At 49.2% G+C, this 21,049-nt stretch overlaps 1 protein-coding gene and 1 long non-coding RNA gene across 5 annotated transcripts in view; one reads left to right on the forward strand and one right to left on the reverse strand.

Moving 5' to 3' along the window:
• Positions 1-21,049, reverse strand: part of ZBTB16 (zinc finger and BTB domain containing 16) — a 178,597-nt gene that overhangs the window by 70,497 nt on the left and 87,051 nt on the right. For all 3 annotated transcript variants that reach the window (XM_036859567.1, XM_036859568.1, XM_036859566.1), the window contains exon 3: positions 13,458-13,555. In XM_036859567.1, the coding sequence (XP_036715462.1) occupies positions 13,458-13,555 (98 nt within the window). The remainder of the gene's footprint in view (positions 1-13,457; positions 13,556-21,049) is intronic.
• On the forward strand, positions 4,235-7,979 carry LOC118898861. 2 transcript variants are annotated; one of them, XR_005020841.1, is made up of 3 exons: positions 4,235-4,276; positions 6,719-6,954; positions 7,721-7,979. It is a non-coding gene; the product is annotated as an uncharacterized LOC118898861 (long non-coding RNA). The 2 variants fall into 2 exon arrangements; XR_005020840.1 differs by lacking the exon at positions 7,721-7,979 and adding an exon at positions 7,225-7,385.

A 21,049-nucleotide genomic window follows, 5' to 3' on the forward strand; every position in this document is an offset into this window, starting at 1 on the left:
AAGCCTTGCATCCCTGGGATAAATCCCACTTGATCATGGTGTATGATCCTTTTAATGTGTTGTTGGATTCTGTTGCTAGTATTTTGTTGAGGACTTTTGCATCTATGTTCATCAGTGATATTGGTCCGTAATTTTCTTTTTTTGAAGTATCTCTGTCTGGTTTTGGTATCAGGGTGATGGTGGCCTCGTAGAATGAGTTCGGGAGTGTTCCTTCCTCTGCAATTTTTTGGAAGAGTTTGAGAAGGATGGGTGTTAGCTCTTCTCTAAATGTTTGACAGAATTCACCTGTGAGGCCATCTGGTTCTGGGCTTTGGTTTGTTGGAAGACTTTTAATCACAGTTTCAATGTCATTACTTGTGATTGGTCTGTTCATATTTTCTATTTCTTCCTGGTTCAGGCTTGGAAGGTTATACCTTTCCAAGAATTTGTTCATTTCTTCCAGGTTGTCCATTTTATTGATATAGAGTTGCTTGTAGTAGTCTCTTATGATGCTTTGTATTTCTGCAGTGTCCGCTGTAACTTCTCCTTTTTCATTTCTAATTGTATTGATTTGAGTCCTCTCCCTCTTTTTCTTGATGAGTTTGGCTAAAGGTTTAACAATTTTGTTTATCTTCTCAAAGAACCAGCTTTTAGTTTTATTGATCTTTGCTATCGTTTTGTTTCTATTTCATTTATTTTTGCTCTGATCTTTATGATTTCTTTCCTTCTACTAATTCTGGGTTTTGTTTGTTCTTCTTTCTCTGTTCCTCTATGTGTAAGGTTAGATTGTTTATTTGAGATTTTTCTTGTTTATTGAAGTAGGATTGTATTGCTGTAAACTTCCCTCTTGGAACTGCTTTTGCTGCATCCCATAGGTTTTGGATTATCGTGTCTTCATTGTCATTTGTCTCTAGGTGTTTTCCTCCTTGATTTCTTCAGTAATCTTTTGGTTATTTAGTAACGTATTGTTTATCCTGCATGTGTTTGTGTTTTTTACAGTTTTTTTCCCTGTAATTTATTTCTAATCTCATAGTATTGTGGTCGGAAAAGATGCTTGATATGATTTCAATTTTCTTAAATTTACCGAGGCTTGATTTGTGACCCAAGATGTGATCTATCCTGGAGAATGTTTTGTGTGCACTTGAGAAGAAAGTGTAATATGTTGTTTTTGGATGGAATGCCCTATAACAACCCAAACCAAAAATGGGCAGAAGACTTAAATAGACATTTCTCCAAAGAAGATATACAGGTCACCAACAAACACGTGAAAGAATGCTCAACATCCTTAATCATTACAGAAATGCAAATGAAAACAACAATGAGGTGTCACCGCACACCTGTCAGAATGGCCATCATCAAAAAATCTACAAACAATAAATGCTGGAGAGGGTGTGGAGAAAAGGGAACCCTCTTAAACTGTTGGTGGGAATGTAAATTGATGCAGCCACTATGGAGAACAGTATGGAGGTTCCTTAAAAAACTAAAAATAGAATTACCGTAATACCCAGCAATCCCACTACTGGGCATATACCCAGAGAAAACCATGATTCAAAAAGACACATGCACCCCAATGTTCACTGCAGTGCTATTTACAACAGCCAGGTCATGGAAGCCACCTAAATGCCCATCGACAGACGAATGGATAAAGAAGATGTGGTACATATATACAATGGAATATTACTCAGCCATAAAACGGAACGAAATTGGGTCATTCATTGAGACGTGGATGGATCTAGAGACTGTCATACAGAGTGAAGTAAGTCAGAAAGAGAAAAACAAATATCATATATTAATGCATATATATGGAACCTCGAAAAATGGTACAGACAAACGAGTTTGCAAGAAGAAATAGACACAGATGTAGAGAACAAACGTATGGACACCAAGTGGGGAAAGTGGTGGTGGTGGGGTGGTGGTGTGATGAATTGGGAGATTGGAATTGACAATATATACACTAATATGTATAAAATGGATAACTAATAAGAATCTGCTGTATAAAAAAATGAATAAAATTACATTTCAACTAAATAACTAAATAAACAAATATCAATTAAATCTATCTGGTCTATTGTGTCATTTAAAGCTTGTGTTGCCTTATTAATTTTCTGTTTGGATGATCTGTGTTTTGGTGTAAGTGAGGTGTTAAAGTCGCCCACTATTATTGTGTTAATGTCGATTTCCTCTTTCATAGCTGTTAGTATTTGCCTTATGTATTGAGGTGCTCCTATGTTGGGTGCATATATATTTATAATTGTTATATCTTCTTCTTGGATTGATCCCTTGATCATTATGTAGTGTCCTTCCTTGTCTCTTGTAACATTCTTTATTTTAAAGTCTATTTTATGTGATATGAGTATTGCTACTCCAGCTTTCTTTTGATTTCCATTTGCATGGAATATCCTTTTCCATACCCTCACTTTCAGTCTGTATGTGTCCCTCGGTCTGAAGTGGGTCTCTTGTAGACAGCATATACATGGATCTTGTTTTTGTATCCATTCTGCAAGCCTATGTCTTTTGGTTGGAGTATTTAATCCATTCACATTTAAGGTAATTATCGATATGTATGTTCCTATTACCATTTTCTTAATTGTTTCGCCTTTGTTTTTGTAGGTCTTTTCCTTCTCTTGTGCTTCCTGCCTAGAGAAGTTCCTTTAGCATTTGTTGTAGAGCTGGTTTGATGGTGCTGAATTCTCTTAGCTTTTGCTTGTCTGTAAAGGTTTGATTTCTCCATCAAGTCTAAATGAGATCTTTGCCAGCTAGAGTAATCTTGGTTGTAGGTTCTTCCCTTTCATCACTTTAAATATATTGTGCCACTCCCTTCTGGCTTGTAGAGTTTCTGCTGAGAAATCAGCTGTTAACCTTATGGGAGTTCCCTGGTATGTTATTCATCATTTTTCCCTTGCTGCTTTTAATAATTTTTCTTTGTCTTTAATTTTTGTCAATTTGATTACTATGTGTCTCGGTATGTTTCTCCTTGGGTTTATCCTGCCTGGGACTCTCTGTGATTCCTGGACTTGGTTGGCTATTTCCTTTGCCATGTTAGGGATGTTTTCGACTATAATCTCTTCAAATATTTTCTCAGGTCCTTTCTCTCTCTCCTCCTTCTGGGACCCCTATAATGCAAATGTTGGTGCGTTTAATGTTGTCCCAGAGGTCTCTTGGGCTGTCTTCATTTCTTTTCATTCTTTTTTCTTTATTCTGTTTGGCGGCAGTGAATTCCACCATTCTGTCTTCCAGGTCTCTTATCCGTTCTTCTGCCTCAGTTATTCTGCTATTGATTCCTTCTAGTGTATTTTTCATTTCAGTTATTGTATTGTTCATCTCTGTTCATTTGTTCTTTTTTTTTAAATTTATTTATTTATTTGTTTTTATTTTTGGCTGTGCTGGGTCTTCATTCTGTGCGAGGGCTTTCTCTAGTTGCAGCGAGCGGTGCGCGGGCTTCTCATTGTCGTGGCTTCTCTTGTTGCAGAGCACGGGCTCTAGGAGTGCAGGCTTCAGGTGTTGTGGCACACGGGCTCTAGAACACAGGCTTAGTAGTTGTGGCTCATAACTTAGTTGTGAGGGCTTAGTTGCTCCGCGGCACGTGGGATCTTCCCAGGCCAGGGATCGAACCCATGTCCCCTGCATTGGCAGGTGGATTCCCAACCACTGCTCCACCAGGGAAGCACTGTTTGTTTGTTCTTTAATTCTTCTGGGTCTTTGTTAAACATTTCTTGCATTTTCTCGATCTTTGCCTCCATTCTTTTTCCAAGGTCCTGGACCATCTTCACTATCATTATTCTGAATTCTTTTTCTGGAAGGTTGCCTATTTCCAATTCATTTAGTTGTTTTCGTGGGGTTTTATCTTGTTCCTTATCTGGTACATAGTCGTCTGACTTTTCATTTTGTCTATCTTTCTGTGAATGTGGTTTTCGTTCCACAGGCTCCAGGATTGTAGTTCTTCTTGCTTCTGCTGTCTGCCCTCTGGTGGATGAGGCTATCTAAGAGGCTTGTGCAAGCTTCCTGATGGGAGGGACTGGTGGTGGGTAGAGCTGGGTGTTGCTCTGGTGGGCAGAGCTCAGTAAAACTTTAATCCACTTGTCTGCTGATGGGTGGGGCTGAGTTCCCTCCCTGTTGGCTGTTTGGCCTGAGGCAACCCAGCACTGGCGCCTAGAGGCTCTTTGGTGGGGCTAATGGTAGACTCTGGGAGGGCTCAGGCCAAGGAGTACTTCCCAGAACTTCTGCTTCCCGTGTCCTTGTCCCTGTGGTGAGCCACAGCCACCCCCCGCCTCTGCAGGAGACCCTTTAACACTAGCAGGTAGGTCTGGCTCAGTCTCCTATGGGGTCACTGCTCCTTCCCCCTGGGTCATGATGTGCACACTACTTTGTGTGTGGCCTCCAAGAGTGGAGTCTCTGTTTCCCCCAGTCCTGTCAAAGTCCTGCAATCAAATCCCGCTCGCCTTCAAAGTCTGATTCTCTGGGAATTCCCCCTCCCGTTGCCGGACCCCCAGGTTGGGAAGCCTGACGTAAGGCTCAGAACCTTCACTCCAGTGGGTGGACTTCTGTGGTATAAGTGTTCTCCAGTTTGTGAGTCACCCATCCAGCAGTTATGGGATTTGATTTTATTGTGATTGCGGCCCTCCTACCATCTCATTGTGGCTTCTCCTTTGTCTTTGGACGTGGGGTATCTTTTTTGGTGAGTTCCAGTGTCTTCCTGTAGATGATTGTTCAGCAGTTAGTTGTAATTCTGGTGCTCTCGCACGAGGGAGTGAACGCATGTCCTTCTACCGCACCATCTTGAACCAGTCTCCCATAATCTTTTTCTGAGAGTGGGCACCACAAATTGTGGAAGCCTCAGGCCCCACCAAACCCAGATGTTCCCCAGAAGTACAAAGAATTTAGCAACAGGGTATTCCCTTATCCAACAAGTACTCATCAAAAGCCTTCTATGTGCTGGGCACCATGCCAGGCCATTGGGGTGTGGGGGTGAACACTCTCCCAGGTGCCTGGTGGGCTCTGTACTCAGGTGCATGGTACAGACCTCTGAAAGCACCATGCCAGCAAGGTGTACTTTTTAGTGGCAAAGTCCAATAAGAATCTTGCAAAACCTAACCCTGCTCATCCACTTGCCCATGCACAGCTCAACTTAAGAAAACATCCAGGGACCTAGGAAAAGCAGGAACCGAGCCAGAGAAGCCCCACTCTGGTCTCTGAGAGGAAAGGGACAGGAGTGCTGGGAGCACTCTGGAGTCTTCCCCAGGCCTTCTGGGACAGAGTAACAATTTGTTCCCTACCTCAACCACCGCCCAACTTCCAAGCTAAGAAACTCTGAGCTGTGAGAGAGAAGGTCAACCAAGATGGAGGGAGACAAAGTCTAATGAAGACACAAGAAGGAAGACACAAAATGCACAGGAGCATTGAGAAAAGGCCCAGGCCGACACAGATGCAAAGACAAGGATGAAGAGATGGAGTGAGATGAAAGGAGATTGGGGAAAAAATGGAAGCGAGGAAAAAAGCAGAGCTGAAAAATAAACACCTGCCACCAGAGAGAGCTCAGAAGACAGCGCCGAGAAGAACAGCCAGCAGAGAGAGCCGTCACTACATGGTCTGGAGGCAGCTGGTCTCTCGGGCACAGCCCTGGACACTGGGACCCAGGCACAGCCTGGGTAGAGAGCAAGGGCACGAGGGCTGAGGAGAGAAGAGGGCAAGGGAGGACCACCTAGGAATCCTGGCGGTGTGCACATCCGGGAAGGTGAAAAGATCCCGGAAATAAGAAAATGCCATCACCTTCGGGTGGATCCCACACCAACATCCGACCCTGCAACCTCGTTAGCCGTCCATCCTCAGACAAAAATAAGGGCCAGCAAAGCAGCCCAGAATGTAGAAGGACAGTGGGAGCGAGGGAGAGGGAAAGAGAGAACTGGAGAACAGATAGACAGACGGGATGTCCCAGCGTCCATCTCTCGAGGGCCATTCATTTCCTGACAGGAACGTCATTATCTTGCTTGACAGAATCATATGGTACGAAAGGGAGTGTGGGGGGGAGAAACCACCCTATTTGGGGATAGAAAAATCAGAGAACAGAGGGAGAAAGAAGGTTATTACATAATTTCCACTTTCTTCCCTCCACCCTTAATGTTCTGACAGGCCCCTCTCTTAGGGGGGAAAAATGACAAATCCAATCCAAAATTCAACAGCCTGTGTTCTGTTCGGAGAGCACACAGTGTACTGTACAGCCCATAAAACTCCAAACAGCCTCCAGACACTGCCGCAATCGTCCTCCATCAAAACACTTTGTCTTGCATACAAAAATAAGATACAGCGCTGAACGGAATACAAAATCAGCCCATTACAGTACCGGGAGACTGCTACTTAGCAACGAGGGGGCTCTAAAGCCTCGATGCTCTACAGGAAGCAAAATCTGTCGAGCCTGTTGGGCAAATGATAAACATTAGCAGTATTAAAAAACACAAAAGCCATGTAAATGGATAGACATAATGTGGAAACGAATTTATAGAATAAACTGGGAGGGGGGACTCAAGCCTAGGGGGAGAGGCTGGGCTCCAGAGGGGTAGATGCACGAGCTTCCCAAACCCCTGCTAAGGCACCATATGGAGGGAGAGACATGTGTATTTGGGGCGAGGGCTATGTGAACCCCCTTTTCACACAGGGGCTGTAGGTGAAGGGGTGGGAGAGAAGTGGTGACAACACTGTTTAATACAATGACCTGTGATGAACTTTCCAAACTTTCTCTGTACAGCTGGCCCAACGTGACATCTTCAGGGCCGGGGGACCCAGGCACACGCCTCCAGCAGCATTGCGGTGGGGAGATGGGTGGGCTTTATCTGCCCCGGGGCCAGCATCGCACCCAATGCCATCACAGGACCTGTAACTTGCTGTAAACAACATCCCTGGCCAAAAAAAAAAAAAAACCAACCCAGAAAACAAAACCAAAAACACCCCATCTGGGCTGGAAACACCAGTATATTTCATCAGGTAAAGGGGAAAAATACCCTGGCTGTGAATCAGCAGCGGGGTTTCGGTTCTCCGCCAAAACGGGAGCTAAAAGGCAAAGCCATATTCTTCTGGTCTCCGTTTAGGCTCTTGAGGCAGAAAGGGAGAAGGGGCGGGGGTGGGGGACGGCGAGGAACAGGGAGGAGAGGGGGAAGAAATGTATTTTTCATCAGCCAGTATATAATTTATAAACAGCACTAAACAGTTTTTGTTTTCTTTCTCGTCTCTCCCGTGTACGGGCTTGGACAGCAGTCAAGGCTGCGTTAATTTCTGCTTTGGGTACAGTGTGTTCTTGGAGGCACATCTGCAAGCGATCATAAACTCTCTGGAATGCTGGCAGAACATCCAGACCTGCCGGCAGGCCCAGGCCGGTGACGACACCACTCTGGGAAAAAGTTCGGGAAGCAGGCCAGGTTCAGAGCAGGGAGGGAGAGAGGGGAGCGTGCTGGAGAGAGAGCCAGGGAACGTGGCTTCTCTTCCCTCTTCCTGTGCCCCCATCACCCAAGGGGACCAAGGGGAAGGCAGGCTCTGAGCCACTCACAACCTATCTTAACCCAAACCCTCCATCGTGCCCAGCTCTGCAGGCATGCTGAGTGAGGTTGAGGTCCTGAGAAGTTTCTTCTTGGTTATCTCCTGGTTTTACCCTGATGGCAGAAAGCCAACCAGAAGGAGGGAGCGAGCAGAGAGGGAGCAAATGGACCCTGGGTTCCAAGCTGCCTGGATAACCCCAGTCTCTTGCTTTTAGCAGATGCCTGATCTGGGAAGAGAGAGGGGAGTGAGAGGAAGAAGCTGCAAGGTCAGGAGAAGCCATCTTTGCATCCTGAGATTCCTCTCCATCATCGTCACGGGGACCAGCTCATATCCCCGCCTCGCAGTCACAGGGCATAATCCAGTTACCCCGTTCCCCCACACGTTCTCTGTCTTTGGGAAGAAGGACCCTGAACCCCAAAGCTTAGTGTTCCCAAAAGAAAAAAAAAGGAGGACAAGTACAACCCACAGATCTTTGACATCTCGTGAAATTTTGTTTCTTCCATCTGATCAGGGGAAAGCATGAGAGAACCAATCTGGTTTCTGACCCCAACCTCTCCTGCCCTTTTCCCCGCCACACGGTGACCTGGCCCCCGATGATATGCCCTGGCCACACCATGCTGCTGCTGGAATCAGAAGATCTGTCAGCCAAAGACCATGTTCCTTCCTGGTGGCTCTGACTGTGGGGAGGAGTCTGGTATCGGGGTGTTTCTCAATAGCCATGGCTCACAGTGCCTGGAGAAGGGTGAGGAGGAGTGAGCATGCAGGATGGGACCCCCCCCCAAAGAAAGGCTGTGTGCCCCTAACCACTGCAAGAGGCACAGGCCACGCCCCCCTCCAGCCACGCCCCGGGACTGACTGCCAGTCACGCCATTTCCCCAAGAGTCTTCTGCACCCTATACTCCAGCCTAGTGTGCATCAAAAAGCCCAACAGTCCTTTCTATTCCAGAGGAATGAAAGTGTCCCTTCCTCCTCCAATCTTTCAGCGGCTTTTGAGTGCCCTAGGTAAAATGCAAATCATTTTGCTACTGGAGGACCTTGCAATCTTGCCCGGCTCCTCCCTTCTAAACCCTGCCCCCTCCCCCCACGCCCAGCCTACAGGCCCAGCTACACTGCACATCACCCCAGGCGGCGTGGGCTGCCCCAACCAGGTGCTCTCAGAAATCCATTCTACCACCTTCTCCCAGGAGCCCCCTTCCTCCTTGAATTCCTCCTAGAACTCTTTCTTGGCGCTCAGCACACACCACCTTCTTTTATCATAACTTTACAGTCAAACATCTCTCCTACTAGACATAAGCGCCCGGAGGGTAGGGGTGCTGCCTGTTCTGCAGTGTTAAGCACACAGAGCCTGATGCATCTGCTGGCTCGAAAAATGAATGACACTCCCAGAACAGAAGCAGGCCACAGAAATACGCAAGCCTCTGAACACTATGCGGCCAAGGCAAAAATAGGGGCAAGCGGTTCTGGGTGTGCTCAGTCATAATCCAACAGCACATGAGGCCAAGCTGCGGGAAATACTACCTAATGGGAAACCTTACCCGAGCAAATCGCAGGACCAACTCGAGTCATCGCCCGAGTCTGTGGTTTCTGCGTGGACATCCAGAGCTAGGATGTTCTCTTAAGTAAGAACAAGGAGTGGCAAAGAGACAGAGGGTCACAGATGCTCCCACAAGGGTCTGGCCAGATCAATCTCATTAGCGAGTGAGTTAGGTTATTGTTGTAGTTAGTTAAGTTAATTTAAACGTATTGTTATCATCAGGTATATCTCATAAACATTTGGTTAGTTAATGCATTCAAATCGAAATCAAAACTTCACTTAAGCTGAACATTCGCTACTACCATTTAGGGTCTTAAAAAAGAAAAAAGAAAGAGAGAGAGAGAGAGAGAAAGAGAAAGAATTGTCTCTAAGAAGGGCCTCCTACGGGGCAAACTTCTAATTAAACAAATTGTCAATTTCAACGCAATGAAAACTGATTTAAGAGTATAAATTTGGTATTCCAGTCACTGAAAATAAGGCCTCACAGTGTCGATTTTATACAGGCTGATTTCCTTGGATAGGGAAACATGGAGGAGAGGAGGAAGACAGTTCAAGAAAGAGGAAAGCTGGGGGGGAAGAGTGAGCCAGAGCGTTTTATCCTTTGAGAAGTAATATCTCCACAGAATCCAATGAGGCCTGTACTCAAGCATCAGAGAAACTCCTTCTTGCCTCCTCCTTCACCCCACCCCTACCAGATGAGAAAAAAAAATTAATCGTGTATGATGACAAACTTGGCTCAGCACTCACTGTACACACTGTACCCACAAGGCTGGCACCCAGCCAGGCCTGGCCCAGCGCCAGAACTACAATAACAAACACAGGCCACGCTCGCCAAGAGGGGGTAGGGCAGCAAGCACGCAGAGCCCATGCAGCTCTGCGAAGAAGGAGACACGGCAGGAATGAGCCTCTCCTGGGCTCATTGACAACATTGACAAATGTGACAACATTTAGGGGAAGCCAGGAGCTCCCTGACCCCGACCCAGAGCCCAGACTCCCTTCACCACGGCCCGACCCCTTCTTAAAACAGTCCCCAGGGCTGTGGAGCGACTCTTGTTCCGTGATGCTCTGCACCGCTGCTCCAACCCCTGGTGATCTTGTGTAAGGTGGGTCTGCACTACAGACCCTCGGGGGCCATCCTGGCTGTCGGCTCCCTGCATGGAGCCTTCAAAACGGAGCAGCAAGAAAATCTCATGTCATCTAATCAAACGGTTCCTCTAAGACCTCACATAGGTCTGTTATCGTGCAACTGGGGGAGGAACTGGAACAGGTAAAACCCAACTGCTGCTACTGGAATCCTGGAGAAGACCTGGCACCACTGGCCCAGCCCTCTGACCCCACCTCCCTGACATGGTCAGGTCTCTCTAGAGGCCTCAGGGCCTTCACTGTTTAACAGGGGGGCAAACAGTTTGGGATCTAGCCTGACGAAGCCCTTGCTGCTGCTTTATTTTCAAGCCATCCTGGCACAGGGGTGAGAGATATATGGGATCAGAGAAAGAAAAAACAGAGCACAGAAGTATCAGAGTTGAAGCAGGCTATGAGCTATCTGCAAGGGTGAATTAAGGCCCTGCTGTGACCCATCATACCTCCCCCATCACCGAATCCTCTTTTACAAGGGCAGTGGCAAGTGAATTTCAGAGGGACAAATCATTTGCACGGACTTCAGGGACAGACAGGAAAAGTTAAGAAAATAGGCCCCAGCTCCCAAAGCTGCCAGCGTATCCATACAAGACTGTGGGACCTTGAACTAGCATCTCGGTCACGGGGTGGTGCAAAGTCACTCATCTTGTCGGAAGCGGGGGCCCTGCACCCCCTGAATGTGCGTAAGCAGCTCTTCCTCTCTCTGCCACCCCACCGGCCCTACCAACACTGCTGAAGTGTTGGGCTTCACGACGGAGACCTCGGCTAACTCACACTTAGCCAGCGGGCTCCTGGCTGCCCTCCAGTGAACCCCTGGGACACAGTCTAAACACTTCCTATTGCAGGAGAGACCCGGTGGGAGACTGGAGTTTCTTTGAGTTGCCCGGCCTCCCAGGCTGCAGTCATCCGTTCAACCAATATCTATAGACTCCAATAATGTGCCAGGTAATGTGCTGCACATAATGGGGACAGACCCTGTCCCCAAGTAGCTTATTCCAGTGTATTAGGGGAACAGAGGGAAAGGGAAGTTACATTTACTTAGAGCCCATCGTGTGTCGGGCAGAGTGCGAAGTGTCTAACGGGAGCCTTCCGTTTGGAGGCTCAGAGGGTTTACATTTCTTGCCCAAGGTCACAGGGTCAGGAGGTAGATGCCCAAATTCCTAACCCTGATTCCCAAGCAAGAGGAGATCAGGCAATTCCATTAATAACGATAATACAGAGAAGAAAGATTGGGTCCAAAGACAGCTTCGGATAAAGAAATATGGACCCCAGGAGAAGGCTCAATTGCTTCTGGCCGGAGGTGAGGAACAGCTGAGGATGGCATCATGGAAGGGACCTTGGAAGATCTGAGAAGACTGGGGATGGGTTATTCCACGCAGAGGGAAGGGGGTGAACAAAGCCGCAGAGCCTGGAAAGCGAGCCGTGCTGGTCCACGCGCAGAGCACACCGACAAGCACACGAGTCTGGTTAGTGCACGAGACTCAAGGAGACAGTAAGGAGAAAGGGTGCTTACCAGGCTGGGTTACTGAGAGGCGGGAAGCGTTAACCGCAGGCTGTACTACCCGCGTGGAAGTGTCCAACGGCACACGCGGTCAGAGACCACACGGGGGGCTGGAGCAGGGAGCAAATGAAATGCAAGACCCACACTCCGCTCTGGGGGAGGGTGACTGAGCTGTGGGCAGACAGCTCACGAAACTCCCCCCCACTAAACCCTGAACGACCTGCAAAGGTGAAGGGGGAGCAAGAAGATTGGAGGTGCAAGTCATAGAAATAGAAAGAGTGCACGGGTACCAAGCAGATGCCAAGCGCAGGAACGCCTGGACCCAGGACTCCGGGCCAACGTGGGGCAGGTGGGGGATGAGGATGGCTCTGAGGGGCCAGGTGTCGGGGAGGGGAGGCCCCACGGGGAGGAGAAATGGAACACGAAGACGCGGGGTACAGCGAGACAGACAGTGGCCCGGTGCGGCCCAATCTTTGGATCTGGAAGAGGGAAGACTGGGAAGTGAGAAGGAGTTAGGACACTTGACGAAGGGCCATGAAGGCCAGGGAGAGCGACGGCACCCCATGCAGCGCAGAGGCACAGGGGCTCTGCAGCGAGGCGGCGGCGAGCGGAAGCGTACAGAGCTACCGAATGGCATTTCCGTGACCAAGGCGATGGAGGCAGCGAGGACAGACTATACGCAGCCAGACTGTCCTCAACGGGAGTAGGGTGACGGGAACGCTCCCGAACGACACCTTCAGAACTGGGGGAAGGGAGGGCGGTGGCAGCGGAAGCAGCCACTGTACGGTAAGGAGTGTACTATAGACGCCTTCGCCATATATTCTGTTACCTAACCGACGTGAGTTTGCAGCACCTGCCCTTTGCAGATACAGAAACTGGGGGTTCAGAAGACAAACCTGCCCGAGGTCACACAGATGGAGATCTGCCCAACCCCAAAGCAGGCTCATTTCACAAACACCTGAACCACCAACCGCCTGGAGGGCCACTTGCTGGAGGCAAAATGGGAAAGAAGAGCAGACACTGACTATGGACTAGACAGGAGACAGCAAGACCGAATAAGAAGACAGCCCTCTCTTCTCCCCCAAAACGTGACTCCAAGGTTGAAAGGCAAGGGAATTGGAAAAGAGCGCTGGCCCCGGCAAGGAAGTGCGGTGGCCTCTCCAACTGAACCCAGGCGACGGCTTGGCCTCGAAGCAGCAGCACTGGACCTGCTGTATCCTCCCCTCCACCGAGAACGCCTGGGCACGCTGCATGTCAGTGCTTTTCCCCTCTCCACGCCTCATGGGGCAGAGAAGCTTTGCTCACACACGAGCAAAAACACCAGCAGCCGCCGAGTCGACCCCGCGAGAGCTGGATAAAATTAACTTGCAAAAGACAGCACGCTGTAACTAGCTTTGTGTTCCAACCTTTCTATATCTATTTAATTAAAGGCTCCTGTATAATTAGTGAACCCAAGAGTCAGATTCATTAGACAGCGAGAACCTAATTCCGCAACTGTTCTGCTAATGAAACTGCAGTCTACTTTGGAAGGTGGATCACACAGGGCACTGGGTACCAACGAAGCCCCAGGAAGCCCAGGAGAGCGGGAGGATGGGTTCATCCAGATGGTCACATGGTCAGGATGGACTTTTTGCTCCAGGAGCCTGGAGGGAGCAACCACGGGACGAGGTGGACCGAGGCCCGGCTGGCAGTGGGGATATATCCATGCTCTGAGTGGGGGTGAAAGTGGGCAGGAGGTGGGTGCCCGTGCTCCAACGGGCCAGTCAGGGCATCCTCGCCTACCTGAATGAGCCAGTAAGTGCATTCTCAGTCGCAAACTATCCAGGAACCGCTTTCCGCAGAGCTCACACCCGTACGTCTTCATCCCACTGTGCAGCTTCCTGTAGGGGAAAGGAAAAGACAGGTTGCTGCTGCTCTGGCTGGACAGAAAGCAGGCCCACCCCTACCTGGGGGCTTTGCAGCCATCCCTGTGGCAGGTGAGCAGGAGGAAGGGAGATGGAGGGCAGGGGAGCTGGAGGCGGGCACTGACGGAGACATATCCCTGGATCCATGACAGCCGGAAGCCCCCTTTCCCATGGAAGGCTGCCAAGGAAGCATCTATTCCTGGTCTTGTCCAAGGGGGCTAGAAGAATAGGGCACTTCCTACTTCTTCATCCACTGGCACACAGACCAAGAAGAAAAATCAGATTCAATTGTGGAGAGAGGGAAGAGGAAGCACCAGGCCAGTTAGACAGACATAATCCTCACAAACTAGCACACACCATACGTGGAGGCAGAGGTGCCTCTGCTTACTTCACTCATAGCACGGCCCTCACTGTGCTGCGTTGTGCATATACCTGGCTCCCCCAAGAGACCACTGACCTGGGAGGGCTGCCCCGTACCTGCTCTCTCTCATACCCCAGCACCCACACGGTGCAGCTTATTAGTGAACTGATGCCTTCATGGACAAAAGATGCTCCCCTCTCGGGGCATCCAGAGGTTCTCAAAACTGCAGTCACTCTCCAACCCACAAAACCTTCCCCAAAGGCCCAGCTCTTAAAGTGTTTTCCCTCTACGTCTGGCCAGAGGATGAGCCCTGGCAGAAAGAAAGGTTTGAAGAAACCAGATAACATCACTCTATAAACAGAAGGTGGTAGTCGTCGGTTTCGGCTTTCCAAAGAACTTCCATGTACGTTATCTCATTTATTCTGTGAGGTGAACCTGGCACCCATGACCACCCCTGGAAGACACAGGCCCTGGTCACCCCTGGTCACAGGCCCAGCCTGCAACCCTCTTCCGAACACAACTCCCAACCTGGGGCCTTTCCCACCAGACCCCGCCACTCGGTCAGGAGCCAGCAACAGAGCTGGTCAGAGGCAGGGAAGCAGGCGGCTAGTGGGCAAGTTCTGGGAGAGTCTGGGCCGCGGGCTGGCCAGGGGGCCATCTGGCCCAGAACTCTGCTTTTCCTCCCACCCACACTCCTGTTCTCAGGCCTTTACATGCCTCTGCCAGATACAGGATCCACCCCACCCTGTCTCTGCGCCTTGCCTGCCGCCTCCCCAGGGGCCTCAGCCCTGAGGAAGGAGCTGAGGGCGATAGGGCTGGCAGGTGGGCACCCTTAGAGCCAACAGCCCATTGCAGTCAGGATATTGATGTGTTAGGACCACAGTCAAAGGCTGGAGGGCTGCCGGTACTGATATTAGATGAAGGCAGGTGGGGAAGGGGAGTATTATACACTCAAGCCAGTGGTGCCCGGATCTGCTGTGCAGATCACAGAACTAAACCAAGCCACCCACTGCCAGCACCTTCCAAATCCCACAAGAACCCAGAGGTGCGTCAATACCCTGTGGGCCCCGGGATGAGTATGGGCGCCAGTCTAGTGGCTTGAAGACAACATACGGGGTCCACTGTGTGCAGCTTCTGACAATGATCAGGCCCAGCCCCCTGCACAGAACTCTTTCTCAATCACAGTCGTGTTTGCTTGCTTTCCCTTTACCCCTCTGCCAAAAACAACAAATGATTTCTCAATCACAAGAGCACACACACCCTCATCCATGACACTGTCGTGCGCCCCACCCCCATGTTATCTGAACCCCGGCCGAGGCTGATCCATCCCAATTGAGAAATAGTAACGGTACAGAACATTTTCACTGAACATTCTCAACTCTAAACATATTTCACAATGCTGGGCAATGGGACATGTCCTAATAGCATTCTGGGCAAAGCATGGTTTAAAATATGTACCCAGGCATGTTCGTGTGTGCGTGCACGCATGCATGTGCACACAACTGTAGCTGAGTATGCCTGTCACTTGTCTGGGCGTGACAAAGGTTTGCCTTCCTAAGAGCTGTTCCATGGAGCAGCAAAAGCTCTATTCACAAGTGGTTCCACAGGTGACCCTCGTACACAAGTTCATGGTCAGGTCAGGTGGATGGCAGCGTGTGGGTTCCAGTCTTACTTATCTCCATCTTTTTCTTCACTAATGCTTTTTTTTTTTTTAATATTTATTTATTTATTTGGCTGCACTGGGTCTTAGCTGCAGCATGTGGGATCTTTGTTGCAGCATGCAGGATCTTTTAGTTGCAGCACGCAGGATCTAGTTCCCTGACCAGGGATCAAACCTGGGCTCCCTGCATTGGGAGCGTGGAGTCTTAACCACTGGACCACCAGGGAAGTCCCTTCACTAATACTTTCTTAGCTTCCAGGGGTGCCCACCTCTGGGGTGGCTGTCAGGAGGAAGAGGAGGACAAACACCCATTCAGATTTGTTTTCCCAAAGGACACTGGAGTGGCCGGGCTTCAGGTTTCAGCAGTCAGCACCAGGATAAGCATCCTCACCCCGGCTCTTGGACTCCCATCTCTTCCCCCTGCCGGTTTCAGATCAAGTCTCTCACCGTGATGAACACTCTCTGGGTAACCCTACTGTTTTGTTTTGTTTTGTTTGGTGCAAATGGATTTGCCTGGCAACTGGTGTCAGTGGCTTTCTTGACCAACTGGATTGGCGTGGTGTGTAAGGTGATGCACTCTTGCCCTCTACTACAGAGGGAGCAGGATTCGGGGAAGGATGCCAGCTGAGCAGCCAGAAGACCTGGATTTTTGTCCTAACTTGGCCATTAACTTGCTTTGTGACCTTAGATAAATCACGTTATCACGATCTGTCTGCATTTTTTCACCTGTAAAGTGATGGGTGATATCTAAGGTTCTGGTTTCTCATGGTGTCAAAACTTTATTATTCCAAAGTCTTACCCATGTCCTTTTGCCCAGCCTCCAAGGAATTCCTCTGAGGGGCACTATTATCTCTCTGAGTCACGTTCCACTGTGTGATGTCTCATGACACCATGGCAGTCAGGCTAGGACAGCCCAAGCAAAACACTGACACCCATTCTCAGATATCTACTCATTTTGAAACCTTCTAATCCAGATGACCTGAGTTCCCTCCTTTACTCACCTGTGATCTTTCAGTGAAAGAAACTTCCAGAACTCATGACCAGCCTTTCTTTGGAACCATTCTGCTGCCATGCATCTTCCAGCCTTCAGAGACATGGGTGCCCTCTCCTGCCCAATCCTTGGGGTAAGGAGATTGCCTTGCACCTGACCCACTAACTCAGTGCCCTGCACGGGTTCCCAGAGGCGAGCATGGCATCCAAGTGATCCCACATGTAGTTCGAGGACAAAGGTCCTGCCTCACTGGCAGAGGGACCAGGGCAAAGCACACAAAGTTCAGGAGAGAAAAAGGGAACACCTCACAGGCCTGGAGCTCAGCTGAGACCAGTGCCGGTTCGCCCATCCCTGTCATTATTGTTCAGACACCAAGGGATGGATGTGAAGAGGTAGAGACTTCTAATTCAAAGCAAAGGGAAATGGCAGAGAAGAATCCGAGTGCCTTCGAGGACCCCCAACAGACTTTCTATGGCACGGGCTGCGGAATGTCCAATGTGGAAACAGAATCGCAACTGGTTTCCAGAGGGAAAGTACAAACTGCAGGAACTCAGGGTCTGTCACCCTAGACCCCAACCCTTACCACCTCTGCCGCCACACTATGCCGCTGCAACGCGTTCTGATGAAAATGGAAATTCCGTCCGCCTCCTTCTTCCTTACCACACACACTCATATTCTCCCAGGCCGGCCCCGCCTTTTCACAAGGTCAAACTACTCATGGTCATCTGAGGTCATCAGCCTCCACGATAACACAGGAAAGGAGGACAGCTGGGGACATCTTTGCACCTTTCTACATATGCTGCCTTGGTTTTCACACTCTCTTCTCTGAGAGGCAATAGTGTTGAACACTGTTTTGAAAGTAACCCAGTTCTAGATGGCCCAAGCAACTCCATGCTGGACTCAGAGGACCGTCCATTCCCCATAGGCTTCAGGGCCCCACCACCCGCTCTTGGGGAGCAGGCTCAGGTGCTCCCCAACTACGACCACACCTGGCCCACTGGGTAAACTCATCCTGAAGGTAACACGTTTTCAATTTTGTCCAAAAAGACAAAGAAAAAATTAACCTCTAATGGGTTTTTCTAGCTATCTTCTCAAGAGAACTGAATCATTATGGGAAATCAGAGGTAAGCAAATACGAACCTTTTAACAAGTAACTGGAGGGAAGGACACATTCCTTCTCACTGATTCTCAACCACACAACTCTCACTAGTAAGACCAAGCTAACAAGCTACACACTCGTTCAAACCACTTTCGTGCTGCTGTGAGTCTGAAAGTTCATAAAAACTCATCTGCTTCAGACTGTAACTATATAATAGCAGAAGCCGTGTTTACCTTTCCTTTTATTTATAGGGCCTAGTTTAGAAGTGACTACTCAATGCTGCTAAAGAAATTCCTCGATCTGAGGTGGGGTCCAGGCACCCTCCTCTCATCTGAACACTAGTCCAAGCACAAGAGCTTCATGGGCAGCCTCCAACCCCATCCTGTGCCCCTGAAGTCCACACAAGGAAGGCCAATGGCAACCTCATAGCCACATAAAGCCTGAGCTTCAGACCAACCTCACCCTCTGGATGAGTCTTCGTCTCCCCAGCCCGCTAGAAGACAACAGCAGAAAAAGTGGCAGCAGGGAGAGACTCACGCCAGACTCCATCCTCCCCACCCTCAGCCTCCAGGGACAGCTGACTACAACAGCTGTTCCCTAAGGAGTGCCCTCTGTACTACACCTTGCAGGAGAAGCTAGGCCATCCTGTATCCCACAGAGCCAAGGACTAAGGGGAGAATTCTAGAAGGGCCCGCAGCGCTGTTTGTCTGAGAGAGAGGGGTTCAAGACCCAGCACCACCAATGTTCCATTTCTTCCCAAGTTCTCTGCCTGGAGACAAATGGCAGTGAGAACAGACCAATAGGTAAGAAAGTCTAGAGAGGGAATTCTGTTCCAATAACCCAAGGGCTGCCCTTCTTCGCTGTGCCCCTGGGGAGATGGAAGTGCCTGCCCTATGAGTTTTGCTGAGCACACCACACCAGCACTGAAAACTAGGATCTGTTATGAGGGAAAGTGAGTGGAGGGAACTACCCACTTTTGCATGAGGAAAGACGCAGTGGGGAAGCCATCCTATAAGGAAGGGCCTTTATAAGATAACGTGTTCTTTGTTCTCACCCTAAGTGACTCTATCCCTTGCTCCCACCAACACTCCAGCTCCAGCAGCTCTGAAGGTCTTTCCAACTCACCCCCTCTACTTGGTCTGAGCTGCCCCACATGCAGAAGTCACCCCAATGCTTGATCTTTTGCTTGCTTTCTGATCCCGTGACAGTCAACTTGACCTATACAGTGCTTCTAGGGGTACTCAGAACAGACAAGGACAAGACAGGAGAGTCTGTGAGTCAGCTCCCAACGATGGTCTAAATGATCCTACTTTCTCAAAAGCCTGCTGCCCCATGGGAATCAATACTCTCTAAGGCCCTCTACTTACCATGGGAACCCAGCCCCCTGCAAACCTCTTGCCCCTCTCTTGATCAGGACCTGCCCGCTGGCCCTGACGTGCTACCTTGTCTCCCCATGTGGGCACTGTATGAGGCGGGTTCCTTCACAGGCTCTGACAATGCTCTGTCTTCAAAGCAGTAAATAACCCTTAAACCCAGTGGTAAGAGGACCTCACCTGGCCTCGCTCACCTCTCCGAGTCGAAACGGAACTGACAGAGGAAAAAGCTTATGTACTTCAGCAACGGGCTCACTCTTCTTCCCCAAACCATTAAGTTCACAATGTACCTTCAATGTCCACTTACCTTCAATTCGAATAAAAAGAGGAAGGCCAAATAGTCAATGCCATTCTGGACTTGAATTTTAAGAGGAAGAGATGAATGAAAAGCCATTAGGTTACCAGGGATTTATCGCCAAAAGCAACTTCCAGGGAGACTGCAGGGTGTTTCCATACATGGTCCAGCCTCCTGTACTTTCTCCACGTGCCTTTTTGTGGCGAAGGAATCCTCTGAACCGAGCCTGTTCCACTAGAGGCCTCCACCCTAAGCCAGAGCAGGTCATCCACAGGACATCTGGGATGCTCAGGGAATGTCCCCTCCCTTCTAAGGGTGACACGGTATCTTCTCAAGGAGCATCTCTTAATGCCACCAATGGTGAGTGACATATATCAGTCCCCGTGGGTCAACAATCACACCCAGTACCATTCTCCTTATGTACTTCCTTGGAGTATCAAGTTCCTGATTCTGGACTAAGCCCTTTATAAGTTCTTCAAAACTATAAGTTCCCAGAGGACAGGAACCAAGTCTCCATTTCCACCTCCCAATCCCTCAGCACAGATGCAGGCAGCCAGAGCAGACCCACGAGAGGCTATCGCTAGCGAAGCAGCCACCAAACACCCCAAGACAAAGGGATACTTGACACTGAAATCCAGCCCTGAGACTGCCTGGACTCAGAGAGAAGGTCTGGTGCCCCCAGGGAGAAAAAGAAAATAATAGTTCTAATATTGGCTAGGAAATGGGTCATGTTCATTTTCTCAAGGCATAAATAAGGGAAATTATCCTTTTACCCACTTTTTTTAAATGTTGAGATTAGACAGTCATTTGACAAGCTGCGAATGCTTAGCTGATATTACCACAAATTATCCTTCTAGCAATAGAGTTCGTTGCTCTCTGACTAGTCAATATTAATAAACATTACCGAATGCTTTTACAACACTATTTATTTTTTAATACAGCTCTTTATGTATGTCATAAAGTAAATATACCAATAAAAGGCAAGGATTTCAAACAACAGATTAAAAAAGGCAACCAAGAACTAACAGAGTGCTAGTTAACACCTTCCGTGCTGCTGAATGGGGGGCAGGCCTGCACCGAGTGTCCCTTTGCTGGGAATCCAGGCCTGTGGGCCATGGAAGATGGTGGCCATTTGGTTGTTTCAGAGCCTTTTAAAGGGAGGAGAGAGAATACCAAAGGAGGCATGTTTTCTCAAGAATGTAGATGAGAAGTGTGGTATACTGACTGACCGAAACACTAGACTAGTGGTGGGGGGGCTCAGTGTTCACCCCAGCTCTGCCAGGAACCATCCAGGTGACCTTGGTCAAACCACTTACCCTCTCCTAGATTTCACCCTGCAGCTTTGCAACAATGCAAGAATTGAGTTAGATGATTTCCTAGGTCCTTTGCAATCATGTTTATGACACCGAAAGGCTGTGGGGTTGACAGGGGTCTGTGCTAGCCAGACTATACCCGCCTTCGTGAAGAATCCACGCCAGATCCATCCCCTCAGCCTCTGTCATTGAGCCCAGATCACAGGAGGGACTCAGTGCCTCTTTGTTGAATGAATGAACAAACAAACATGAGAGGGAATTCAAGGAGAGAAAATGTAGAGGCTGAAGACTCCCCCACTGCCTCTATACACCCCCCCACACCCACCCACACACACCCCACACCCCACACCCCCCCCCCCCCCCCCCCCCACAACCCCA

Source organism: Balaenoptera musculus, chromosome 8 (assembly GCF_009873245.2).
Source record: "Balaenoptera musculus isolate JJ_BM4_2016_0621 chromosome 8, mBalMus1.pri.v3, whole genome shotgun sequence".
Lineage (NCBI taxonomy): Eukaryota > Metazoa > Chordata > Mammalia > Artiodactyla > Balaenopteridae > Balaenoptera > Balaenoptera musculus.